We start from the raw sequence: 13661 nt of genomic DNA, 5'->3' as shown, positions 1-13661 counted from the left end.
TCTATATATATATATATATATATATATATATGTATGTATATATATATTATTTTTATTAATATTTTGAAAATTCTCTGATTCTAATTTTTTATGTGATATATTTAAAATCATAAAATTAAAAAATATTTTGATACATTTTATATATCATTAGCTTAAAACAATTAGATTCAAAAAAAATTTTATTTTCTTAAACAATTTTTTGAATTTTTTATCGTAAATTAAGGATATATCAAATAACCATAATAACTTTTAATATGGTACATTGTCATCCTGAAAATAAATAGAGGCAGATAAAAAATATCAAAACTTAATATGTTCGACCTTAAAAGTCTTATTATTTAATCTATTGCACTTTTGGAACTATAGGTTCAACTTATAATATATGTTTGAAATTTTAATAATATTTACATAAATGTATATATTCAATGTCAAAATGGTGAGTTTGCCTTACAACGTACATGTTAATAGTTCGATTGACTGTCTGAACTTTCACCTTATTAGCGACGATTCTATTCTCTCTGCCCTTAAGATTGCAATACATGCTCTGAGTTGTATCCTAATTTTAAAGCAAGGCATAGAACATTATTTTACAACATTATTAAGAAAAGCTTCATTGATTCCTTTTCTCCTTGCTAAGGCATTGCATCTATAAAAATTATTTGATCTTTCTTGCAATTCTATTATCTATTTTCATGGCATTTTCAAGCCAAGTTAGCTGGCAAAGTTTATCGTCCACGCAACATTTTAGGCATCGCGAAAGCATTCCTCTATTGAAAGCTCATAACGCGAAAAACACCAAACTACATGAGCAAAAAATCAAGATAAAAAGTATCAAGAGCAGAAAGAGGTCCTTGATCGCGCATTGTTCGATGGTCAATCCTGATGTTGACACAAGCTCATTTTCACCATCCAACACAATTAGAAAGTTGTACTCGAGTATAAATAACAAGGACTTGAACCAATTGGCCTTGCTCATATCTGAAGATTGTTTCTTTGATGATTTTTCATTCCCTCAATCATTTCATGGGAAAAAGGTTTGCACTTTTTTTTGATAACATGAATTACACTTTTAATCCACTTGGTGAAGTTAGGAATATATATATATATATTATAATATATAAAACCAATTTGTATATTTCATGTATTTGGGTTAGCCCTTAGGTGATGGGCCAACAAAGAAGCCGGAGAAAGTACCTAATTAAACATACTTCACTATCCTATAGAAAAATTTATGTAATTTATTATTAATTAAAAGTTTTCTACAGTATATTAAGGAAGATATACATAGATACATGTATTATTTTTTTCAAATATACTATAAATAGGGAAAGAGGCAAGCGAGATGGGAGGGAGGCGAGCAAGATAGTCATGTATTTCGTAGACATGCGAATTACACTAGATACACAATGGATACATGTATATGTATGTATATCTGAGGTGATTCACTTGTATCTGAGATACCAAATATATAGAAAGAGTGGTGAGCGAGATGGGAGGGAGGTGAGTGAATTTTTTTTTATGTATCTCAGATACATGCAAATGCAAGTCCATATAGACATAGTCTATCTAGAATATTACACCAAATTTTGACCCCTGATATCCCGATATACATGTATCTGGATGTATATAGACGCATCAAAATCTGATAAGATTCGGAATATTGCATATTTGAGGGTATTAGCTCCAAACTAGTGAGATTTATATAAGTTTTCCATTATTTATACATATTAAGTGGATATTTAACACAATTATAGAGTTTTGGCTAAAGCTTTTGATTTATCTGAAACAGTAACTAGAAATGTCTAGAAGGATGTCCAACTAATCACCCTTCGATTTTCGTGGCTCCACCACTGCATAATCTGATTCTTCAGCTCCATTTGCAAATTTATGCAGGAGGCTTTAAAATCTCTGGAGCAGTTAACCACAAGCATGGACCAAAACACAGAGTTCAGTATAGACAATATTCATGAAGGTGTTGATCTTACAGCAATAGTAAACTGGCATTTAGGTAATCACTACTTTTTAAGTTAACTAGAATTGCATTTTTTAAAACTTTAATGACTCATTTCTAAAAGAAATAATAGATAGCCGTGCCCATCAACTTTGAATATTTACAAGTAAACACGTAAATTTATATAAAATTAAATAAGTAAACATATGCGTCTTCGTAGCATAGTACACATTGGACACCATGCAGAATGCATGTGTTTACTTGTTCAACCTTATACAAGTTTTGGAGGGCGTAAATGTCAATTAAAGCCAAATTAAAAGAACACGTTTATACATTATGCCTGTTATTTCAAAAAAATCCTAAATTGAAAGAGTACACTTGTTATTTCAGAGTGGAAGAAGAAAGAAGTACCCTTTAGTAGAGGCTGCAGCTACTATGAATTATCAAGAGATGGAGAAAAACTACTCATTAAGTAAAATATTAATCCTCATTATGCTTCTTAATTATACACTTTATAATAAACACAAGCATAATTACTTAACAACAGATGACGTATGCAGGAATGCTCAAGTCATTACAGAATCATCAATGAAACCAAAAATTTTGGTATGTCTACCACCACTTTTACTAATTATATAGTTTTGCGCGCTAAGTTCTGTTTATAGCACGTGTTTTTTTCTGTCCCGATCAAAAACAGGCGTTCTACAATATGATAACTTCAGTATTCGATGATTTCCCTGAAATTGTCTCGAGTATGTTAATTTCTTCTATTTTTTTATTTTTCCATATTTTAAAATAAAATATAAATTTAAAATTTTGAATTTTTTTTTTTTTGGTTCCTTGTAGGATTTGTAAAGAATCATCAAGTTGCATATCAAGTATTACTAAATAGTTACAAGTTTATTGTGCAACCACTAATAAGTCCAATTTTTGTATGGTACAAAAAGCTTTGGACATCAACAATCATCTTTGTTGGATTTACAACCAAATTGGTGCAATTTATTATAAAGTATTTAAGACAATAAGAAGAGAGTTACAATTGTATGATCATTTGCTTAGGAGTAATTATACCAATTGTATATCAACATGTACATTTTTTTTGTGAGTAAAATAAAGTATGTGAAGTTTGTTTTTCTTTCTAAATTAAAGAAAGTGTATATTAGTTATACCAATTGTATATCAACATGTACATTTTTTTTGTGAGTAAAATAAAGTATGTGAAGTTTTTGTTTTTCTTTCTAAATTAAAGAAAGGGTATGTGAAATTAATCAATCTTGTTTCACATGAGATCATGTTTTTGAATTTTCTCATTGAAGGATAATCAAATTTATACGTCAATGTTTGATTAAATATGATTTATATGTCTGATTAATTGATTAAAAGGAAAATTTTATATAATGGCAAACTAATAATTCAAATTAAATGTTATAATCACATTTGATTTAATTGTGCCTGTAGCAAACTGTTTGTCAGTCGCCTCTCTCCCTCAAACTCTCGCTCGCCACTCTCCCTGTCTTGCTCGCTTCTCTCGCTTTATACAATCAGAAATGTATAAATTGCGTTTCTGTTTATATAAAATGAGAGAACATTTTATATATACATGCAAATACATATATCTTAGTTCTATAAACTTATAATTATACATTACAAATATTTCCTTGCCCACTTCTCTTTTTCCTTTCTCTCTTTCTCGCTTTATACAAACACAAATTATACAAAAAACAATGTATAATTTATGTTTGTAGAAAGTGAGAGATCAGAGAGAGAGAGAGAGAGAGTGGTATTTGATACACAAACATTTTATTTTGATTCAATTGTATACAAATTCATATTTTATACAGATATATAAACACGTAAAATTGAATTGAGCGGTTGTAAACAATTTATACAAATGAGAGGCTACCAACAATTTATCCAAATGGTCTCCAGCAAAATTATACAAATCTAAAGAGGAGTTAGCAAATTATACAATTGCTTCTTTTGTATATACGTATATCGAAATAGCCTAGCTTCTTTGTATATATGTATAGGAAAATAATCATAGCATGTTTGCTATGGAGCGCAATTATGCAAACTATATCTATAGCATATAATTATGAATTTTGTGTTCGTATAGTGACAAAATGGCAAAGCTAATATAAGAGCTCGGGTATAGGACAAGAAAAAGAGAAAGAACAACATATTTTTGAAAAATATTGGTAATAATTTTATACACCCTCAATAAAGTAGTGAATCTGTGGATGAAGATTTCATTTATAAACATTATATTATATAAAGTAGACATCTAAAAAAAAAAGTTCAAATGATAGTTTGATAAATTGTGAAGTCAAATAAATATATCCATTCCTTAAAAGTAGTAGACATTGATGTTACATTAAATGAGCAATTCTTCTAGTTGGTTATCTTCTTCTATCGATCTTTTCATATATCGACCTAAGAGATACTAAACCAGGCGCGATAGGAAGAGATTCGCCGATTCCTTCTTCAATTATATCATTAATCCCTTTGTATTGAACCACAAAAATCTCAATCCTCCTTAATGCAATCCTCATAGTATCATCATCCATATTAGCGAAGCAAACCCTAAACCAACCAGGCTCACAACAATGAAAGGAACAACCTGGTGAAACATTAAGTTTAACATCATTAATAATCATTCTCCATAATTTAATTTCACTTTCAAATGTATTTTTTTCAAGTAAACTTCTCAAATCCATCCAACAAAAAAGCCCAGCGTTACTCTCCAACGTGTTAATTCCAATATTTTCAAGTCCCTTAGTAAACACCCCATGCCTTTTCTCCAATCTTTCACGACTCTCAACTACGAATTTCTCGATAAACGTATCGTCTAACAACATGTTAGATATTAAATACTGCGTTTGCGTCGATACAAGCCCAAAACTCGACATTTTTCTAGCACAATTCGTTACAACATCATTGTACGAGTAGATAATTCCGACTCTAAATCCTGGAAACCCTAAATCCTTCGATAGACTATACACGATGTGTATTAAATCGAGGTTGCATTGAACATCTTCACTTATTATAATTTCGGAAATACTTATGAATTTGGGCACGTTGAAGACCGTGGCCGCGTAAATTTCGTCGCATATTAGGTGGATATTTTTATCGTTGATGAACCTTATTGTATCTTTTAATGTTTCCATGTCTAAAATTGTGCCTAATGGATTTGATGGATTGTTTAAAAGTAAGCCTTTTATTGTGATATTGGATTGTTGAGCTTTGTTGTATGCATCTTCTAAGGCTTTTTTTGTGACTTTGAAATTGTTGCAACTTTCACAAATTATTGGAAAAAGTTGTACACCAGTTCTCCAACTCAAATCTCTATCAAATCTGCAAATTAAATATTTGAAAATACTTTAGTAAGAATTAAAAAAAATATTTGTTGAGAATCTAGTAACAAAACAGTCACTTAGTCTAATATTTTGAAAAAAAATAACAAAATTTTGAAAATGTTAGACTATCTGAACTTTCATCTTGTTAATTTGTAGTTTCAGACTCACTCGGTCCCTATTTATTTATTTATTCATTTTTTACTTGGCACACCTATTAAGAAAAAATGTAATTAACAGCGTGAGTTTACTATTTTACCTATATTAATTGACAGAATTCCAAAATCAATTTTCTTATTAAAGAGGTTCTACCTTTCTCAACAATATTAACTTTCTAAATAAATTGAGGGTATAATACTATAATAGATAAAAAAAAAAATATTATCTTTTGTTGATTTATCAAAAATGACGAATAAAATGAAATAAATAAAAATTTAAAATTGAACAAGTAAAAAGGAACCGAAAAAGTATAATTAAAGTATTCATGACTTATTCACAATATATATATATATGTTTTTTGTGATCTTTACTTTATTTTATTTACTTTTATTGTTGTAAAATTAGGGTTTGAGGTGAATAAATAAAATATAATAGATCTCGATATCATATTATATTAATAGATTCATATAATTGTTTGACACACCCCCACCACTACGATCACGTATAGTTTCTAAGGAGGTTCGATTTTATGTCCCCTATTTTTATTTCATTTTTAATCTTAATCTATAAAGTACGGATCAATATCAAATCGCGATTTTAACTATAAAAATAGTTACCCAGGATAATAGGGAGTAGGAACAAGAAAAGCCTCTCCAGGATCAGCCAAGCAAAAGGCAAGTAATTCATGAGCTCCAGTTGCCCCTCCACTCATTACTATACGTTCTTCATCAAATTTAATTTTGTCTCCTCTCACTTTTGACATGAAACTTGCAACTCCCTGCACATATATTTCGTTAATCGTTATATTTTATGTGTTTTAGTTTGACAGAATACGAAAGTTTAGAAAAAAGTAAGAAAAAGACTTTTCGACTATAAAAGTAATAAAGGTACTCAAATGACATTTGAATGTTGTGATAATCTGGTGCACAAAGTAATCTGTGTTAGCAGGGTTCAGGGAAAGGTTGCACCCCAATGGCGGAATCAGGATTTTTAATAAGCGCGTTCAAAATATGAGAAGTAAGCACACGAACTAATCACAATAACAAAAATAACTTTTAGCGGCATTAAATATTGACACTAATAAAGAGTGCTAAAGTCTTTACCGGCATTAGTTAAGTGTCATTAGAACCAATATCGCTAAAGGCTTTAGGGACATATACAAAGAGTGACAATTGCCGTTAAAAATACATATTTAGCGGCAATTAAGAATTAAAATACCGCTAATGATTATTTTTGTTGTAGTGAATGGAAGAGGGTTCAAAATCTGAGAAGTAAACACACGAACTAATGCAAGGGGGTTCAACATCTTTTATATATACCTAAAAAATAATTTTAACCATAAATAAATAGTAAATATTTTCCTCCGAGTGGGTTCGCATGAACCGCTAAGTATGTGTTGTTTCCGCCCTGGTTTAACCCAATTTACTTTAATGCAAACATTAGTGGTTAATTACTTTCAGTATAGCTTGAATATGTAACTTATAGATCACACAGAGATAACTTTATTGTTGCTTGACATGACACACTTCTTCTCTGTGTGTGTGTATATATGTAACACAACATCAAAAGGAAAATGAGACAAATTGAAACGAAGGGAGTAATAATTTCGATATTTTTGGTTTAGGTTCTTACCCTTCGAAATTCTGGCAAACCATGATAGTCTTGATAAATTGCAATTTCCTTGAATTCTTCACATCCTCCAGCAGTGCAAATGGAGGATTTTTGATTGTTCACCACCCATTCTTGAATTAAATCAAAGCAAAGCTACAACATAAAATAAAAACAAAAACATTAATCGCAATAAAAAATGAAATATAACTTTCTGAAATAATACCTATTAGTTAATCAGTGATAAAAATCAACCCTAACTTTGACACAACCAAAAGTTTCTTTGGAGCTTGTGGTGGTTTTAATAAGTACTCCTTCACTGTCTCAATTTATACGACTCATTTTTATTTTTAGTACTAATCCCAAAAAGAATGACAACGATTTAACTTTAAAATATTTATTTTACCCTAAATGAAATGATTTATAGCCACACAAACATATATCACTTATTTCAGACCATAAGTTTCAAAACTCTTTCTTTATTTCTTAAACTCTGTATCAAATCAAACTTACTCATATAAAATAAAACCAGCGTAATAGAACAAAGGGAGTGTAGATGGAGAAAATGAACATTAATTAAATATATATATAATATAATTAAAAAGATTTTCATATTGTTACCTGATTTTCTGCAAGACCCATTTGAATAACACCATTAGGATTTTTTGTTGGATGAAAAGGATCAATTTCATAAGCCTTCCATCCATCAAAATAAGCTGAGTTTTCTCCATGTCCATTATTAGTTGCTACCTTAGAAAGAAGCTCAATATTATTGATGTTTGAAATAAACCCCATTTACTAATTAATTCTCTTAAAGTTTATCTAATATGTATAATCCTTTAGTATATAGTTTTTGAATTGTGGAATATTGGATATGTTATAAGTTTTTTAGTGATGTTCTATTTATAGTTGTTCAAAACTCACTTAAATAAAGAAGTTTCCATGAAGTAAAGTACCAAACTATTTTTTGAGATATTGTGGGCGGCTAATTACTATTTTTATGTGTTAATACCGCACTACTTATGGACTGGATTATGGCCCCTCTAATCTTCATTAGTTTAACTTAATCCATACCAAATATATACAACTACAATTCACTAGTGTATCTATCATACTCATTTTTCGTATTTTTATTTGTTCAGTTTAAAAAATTAAGAGATAATTTATTATTCAATTTTTAATTTACGCTTATTAATATATTATTAATTATTTGTCAATACATTGAAATTTTTTTCATATTCAATAGTATGGTAAAATTGTGATTATGTTTGTTGTTAGTGAAGGATGTACCAAGTCGATATATACTATAGAGAAGTAAAATGGACGGAGGAAGTAGTATAATTATTATTATCTTCGTCTAAATTTATATAATAGTGTTTGACTAGACACGAAAAAAAGAAAGACTTTTGAAAAAGAGATTTTTAAAGTTAAGTTATTTCTTATTATTATAGAAGGATGGTATTCATTTTTGAATGGACTATAAAAGAAAGTTATTTTTGTTTTCGTCCAGTATTATTCAATATGTGCAAGTAAAGTGTTCCTAATAAATGTGATTTCATACTCATGGGGCTTGAACCGAGACCTCTAATTAAAGATAAAGAGTACTTATCACTCTACTATTATATCATCCTTAATAATTATATTATAAATCATCTAAATGTTAAAAAATGAATATTAAAATTGGATAATAAGACTAAAACGACCATAAAATAATAAGTCATCTATTAATTTTTTAAATTGAACAAATAAAACAGACATCTATACTCAAACATAGAAAAGGAAAACTACATTAATAACATAAATAATATTTGTTATATATATAAATGTATTTTAACATATTCTAGAAAATTAATTATTATTTTTCTAATCAATAATTAGGAGCAGAGAAAAAGTATCAAATACAAATTTTGCTTTTTATTCGACTTAAAAATTTATTAGGCATGCATAAATTGTTATCTTAGGCATTATTGGAGTACTATTTTTGCATCATAATTTTCTTATTTTCTTTCTTTTTTGGGTCATATAAAGAATATTGTAGACTGATTCTACCTTAGGTCTACTTATATTAAATTTGTCGTCAACGTTAACTAACGTCAACACGCTTAACATCAACACAAGAGTACTATTGAAAGAAGAAGCAAAAATGTTAAGGGTGTGTTCGGGACGAACGAAAATGTGTTTCGTGAAAAATAAGTAAATTTTATTTATTTATTTATTTGTATTTCGTATATAAATAAAAAATATAATTTTAAAAATAATGTGTCTGATCTAGATAAATATCGTGAGAGATGGAGATGGGGAAGATAATATTAACGATGTCAAATAAGCGAGTTGAGTTGCATTTTGTACTTACGAGTTAGAATAAGTTGAAATGCATATTGATATCCAATCTAGTACTATTTTACTTCCTTCGTTTATTTTTACTTGTCACACTTGTATTCTTTAAAAAAATAATGATTCACATAATTATTTTATCATATTATCCTTATAATCAATCGATGTTCACTTAAAATTAAATCTTGAAAAATGATTTGAGATATAAATAATTAATACCAAGTAAAACATAAAAGATAATCATTTTTTCTTGATATTCTAAAATTGATAAATAAAATTTAAAATTTATTTCAGAATAATGGACATTTAAAAGTGAATGAAAATTAAATATTAGCATAGTTATATAATATAAAATCATGCCACATCATCAAATTAGTGCTGTTATTGATGGCTCTAATGATGATGTGCTCTACTAACACTTAGACTGCAATCCAATAATTAAAAGAAAATTGTCAAAAGTTAGTCAACGGTTTGCAATAATTTTGTTTTTCTAGTATCTGATATTTATATTAAAGTTTGACTAATTTAAATTTTTTCTGCTTAAAATCTTATTCGAAAAGATACATTCTCTATAAAAACTTTTTTCATATTTAAAACTCGAATTTAACATATTTGACTAAAAAATTTTCATTTTATCAATTCACTATATCGCATCTCTAGATGATGGTCAAAGTGTTAAATTGTTAATCATGCACATTAAAGATGTTTTTAATTTTTAGTTAGTGATAAAGACAATATAATATATTATTTAATTAATTTCCACACGCTTGTGTGCTGTTATTGATGTCCCTTCACTACCAAATCTTTTGCCGGTGTTGGCGTTACAAGGAGATGGAGTGTGAAAATATTATTCTCTACACAATTTGTATAATTAAGATATTTATATTTGATTAGTTAAGAAACTTAAGAATCTTAGCTAGCTTGATTTTTGCATATATCTAAATAAATAGTGTACTTGAAGAAAATAATTAGAAGAATAGTTGAAAGATATTTTAAAAAAAATAAAGTCTCACATCAAAACTTATTAAATTTTTGATTAGTTAGTTAAATAGATTTGGATTCTACAAATTAAACTTAATTATATAAGCAAATGTAAAATATATATATGTAGTTATAGTGGAGAAGTATTAGTGAATATTTTAAACGTCTAACGAAAAAAAGTATTATTATGTAAATTTTGATACATAGTCGGGGAAGGATAAAATAAGTCTTTGATCAACCTCATAATCATAATTTTATATAAAAATAAAATGTTAGAAAACACTTCTATTTACTAAAGGATTTAACACTATATATAACAAAAATAACTTTTAGCGGTATTAAATATTGACACTAATAAAGAGTGTTAAAGTCTATACTAGCATTAGTTAAGTGTCATTAGAACCAATGTCGCTAAAGACTTTAGGGACATATACAAAGAGAGACAATTGCCGCTAAAAATACATATTTAGCGATAATTAAGAATCAAATATCACTAATGGTCATTTTTATTGTAGCGTAAGTTATACATATCGACAGAATATTAAAGATTTCAATAGTAATAGTATTTTATAACCTGCTTTAGTAAGTTATGTTTGGCCATTTTTTGACACAAATTTCTCACAAAGGCCACATGTTATAATGATTTACGTCATACTTTTCAAGTATTATTAATTAAGGGCCTTATTTGCTGCAAATTGATACTTCACAAAGTTATTTGTATTTTGTAAAAAACACTAAATATAGTCAAATGTCAAATCGAAAAAAATGCTTGACTAATTGTATGTCTAATTAGGAATTAACAAGTATGTATGTCTTTTTAGAGATATTTGGAAGATGCAATTCTTGAGAAATAAGAAACAAGACGGTTTCATCTACTTTGATTTACTATGAGTCTACTCAGATTAACTTATTTTAAGTATTTATAATCATTAAGTATTTTTATTTCGTTTGAACAACATTAAAAGAAAATGATTTTACATGCTTAATTTAAGCTAAAATATTTAAAACAAATCAAAAGTTAATACAAACAAACATTTTTGACCAATGATACAATATATATATATATATATATATATATATATATGTTCTAACATGTCCAATTTGTGTATGATATTTGAAGTTTTTAACTAACAAAAAATACAAAGAAGGAAATTAAAATTGACTATTTATAACCAAATCCTAGAGAGAGAATAATTAGGGAGCATGCATGTGATTCACGATAGGAAAATGTCGATACATTACTTGGGTGGCGTGACAAATATATTTTCATTTTAAATTAAAATTCTGAATTTAAACCTTGTTAAATGAAATCGTTTTTAAGATAGAATATTTTATCCTAAAGTAAATTTTTTAGCATGAATTAATTAATCTGACTTTTGAATCGAATATCAAAAAACAGAATGAAAAAGAAAAAAAAAGATGCCAATGTTTTAAGCATGGAACTACCATGTTTTTTTGGAGAATAATGGAGAAGGTGAATTGAATTTGATGAGAAGAAAACTGATTAAATGTATATACATATTAATTAGTTTGGTATAAAGAAAGAGAAAAAGAAAGTCACGTATCACTCTTTTTGGTCTAATAAGTTAGATTAAATGTACACATATTATTATTATTATTTTCTTTGTCAAAGTCAATGTTTTGGATTTTAGCCACACCGTCCACTTTATGAAATTAGTTTACTATATTTTGGAAAATATATACTATATCGTAGTGAGAGTCAATAACATAACTAATGCAAAAAAAAAAAAAAAAAACTAAGTGGTGTATATATATCTCTTATTTTGTTTCTAAAATTTAGCTAAGTGGTGTATATATATATATCTTACTTTGTTTCAAAATAAATGATCAGGGAACAAAAGGATATTACTGATTTTTAAAAAAAAAAATTGTTCTTATTTAAATAAAGAAAATTTTAATATAATCAAGAAACTACTAAAGATTACTATATAATATTTTAAGGAATTTATTGAGGGTAAATTAGTAAAAATATATCTTATTTTCTATGAATGAGTTATTTTCTCAAACACACATGTTCAAGCTAAAAACATCATTTATATATTTTGAAAAGAGAATTTTTCACATATAGCATTCAAAATAGTTTAATCATGTTTTATGGTTATAGTTTACTAATTACATTTCGTAGCTACATATTACGGAGTAAAGAGTGGCGAGCGAGATTGAGAGAGGGAGGAGAGAGATGAGTGAGAGAAGGCGGACAATGGAGAGAGACGAATTTTTTGTGTGTGTGTGTATGTTTCTCTCTCTCTCTCTATATATATATATATATATGTCGCATCATATAACTGGTGTACACACGTATTTATTTATCTGGCGAGTGAAATTGAGAGAGGGAGGAGAGAGGCGTGTGAGATAAGCAGAGATTGAAGAGAGGTGAACTATTTATGTATATCAGTTGTATATATGTAACTTATGTATATGTATCAATAATTGTATTTGTATATGTGCATACATGTTGAATTCGTATATAATTTAATCAAGTTAAAACATTCATATTTATATTTATTCAATTTCTCTCTCATTTTCTACAAACATAAATTATACATTATATTTATGTAACTTGTGTTTGAATAAAGCGAGAGAGAAAGACAAAAGAGAAATGGACAAAAAAAACTTATATTTATACAAATATCTTAAACAGTTGCTTAATATGGTAAAATTGATTAATAAGTTAAGTTGCTAATCTTTTTTTAAAAAAAAATCAATAAAGTCAATCAAAAGATAAACTGACAAAAAAAAAAGTGTTTTTGAAAAAGATACTTTGACAGGCCCCATACAAATTTAGAAAATTGACCCAACATCAAAAAACACCAATAGTGTTGGGCTTCACCTCGTCATTCAGTGCAAAATGTTTTAAGAAGAATTTTCACATATAGTCACTTAAAAATAGCTTAATTATTCTTCATAACTATAGTTTAATAATTACAATTCGTAGATACATGTTATAGGGAGGAGAGAGGCGAGTGAGACTGGGAGAGAGAGGAGATAGGTGAGTGAGAGAGAGCAAAGAGTGTGAGAGAGGTGAATTGTATATGTATATCGGTTAGACAATTATATATTATACATATGTATTTGTATATATGACAAGCGAGATTGAGAGAGGGAGGATAGAGGCGAGAGAGAATGGGAGAGAGAGAGGAGAGAGGCGAGCGAGAGAGGGGAAAGAGTGGGAGAGAGGTGAATTATATATGTATATTGGTTAGATTATTATATATTATACATATGCATTGTATACATGGAAAGCGAGATTGGGA

General features: G+C 27.9%; 2 protein-coding genes across 2 annotated transcripts; one reads left to right on the top strand and one right to left on the bottom strand.

Annotated features, from left to right (window-relative positions):
- The first annotated feature begins 692 nt into the window (after positions 1-692).
- On the top strand, positions 693-3094 carry LOC107006675. The gene is made up of 6 exons (XM_015205190.1): positions 693-1034; positions 1894-2008; positions 2342-2423; positions 2512-2557; positions 2649-2703; positions 2798-3094. The coding sequence occupies exons 1-6, from the start codon at positions 693-695 to the stop codon at positions 2974-2976; spliced, it is 819 nt and encodes a 272-aa protein (XP_015060676.1). The 3' UTR covers positions 2977-3094.
- Positions 3095-4240: 1146 nt separating this feature from the next.
- On the bottom strand, positions 4241-7925 carry LOC107006832 (1-aminocyclopropane-1-carboxylate synthase-like). The gene is made up of 4 exons (XM_015205350.2): positions 7693-7925; positions 7096-7227; positions 6081-6241; positions 4241-5305 (listed from the first exon to the last, which is right to left on the bottom strand). The coding sequence occupies exons 1-4, from the start codon at positions 7864-7866 to the stop codon at positions 4351-4353; spliced, it is 1422 nt and encodes a 473-aa protein (XP_015060836.1). The 5' UTR covers positions 7867-7925; the 3' UTR covers positions 4241-4350.
- Between the last annotated feature and the right edge of the window lie 5736 nt (positions 7926-13661).

The sequence above is a fragment of the Solanum pennellii genome, chromosome 12 (genome assembly GCF_001406875.1).
Source record: "Solanum pennellii chromosome 12, SPENNV200".
NCBI classification, from domain to species: domain Eukaryota; kingdom Viridiplantae; phylum Streptophyta; class Magnoliopsida; order Solanales; family Solanaceae; genus Solanum; species Solanum pennellii.
Note: the sequence above shows the minus strand (reverse complement) of the source record. Positions and strands in the feature narration are given on the sequence as shown.

Coding starts and splice junctions, on each gene's coding strand:
- LOC107006675 (XM_015205190.1), top strand. CDS start 693: ATGGCATTTTCAAGCCAAGTTAGCTGGCAAAGTTTATCGTCCACGCAA. Junction 2,009..2,341: donor AATAGTAAACTGGCATTTAG/GTAATCACTACT, acceptor TTGTTATTTCAG/AGTGGAAGAAGAAAGAAGTA. Junction 2,704..2,797: donor TTTCCCTGAAATTGTCTCGA/GTATGTTAATTT, acceptor GGTTCCTTGTAG/GATTTGTAAAGAATCATCAA.
- LOC107006832 (XM_015205350.2), bottom strand. CDS start 7,866: ATGGGGTTTATTTCAAACATCAATAATATTGAGCTTCTTTCTAAGGTA. Junction 6,242..7,095: donor GTTTGCCAGAATTTCGAAGG/GTAAGAACCTAA, acceptor ATATATGTGCAG/GGAGTTGCAAGTTTCATGTC. Junction 5,306..6,080: donor CCTACTCCCTATTATCCTGG/GTAACTATTTTT, acceptor TTTAATTTGCAG/ATTTGATAGAGATTTGAGTT.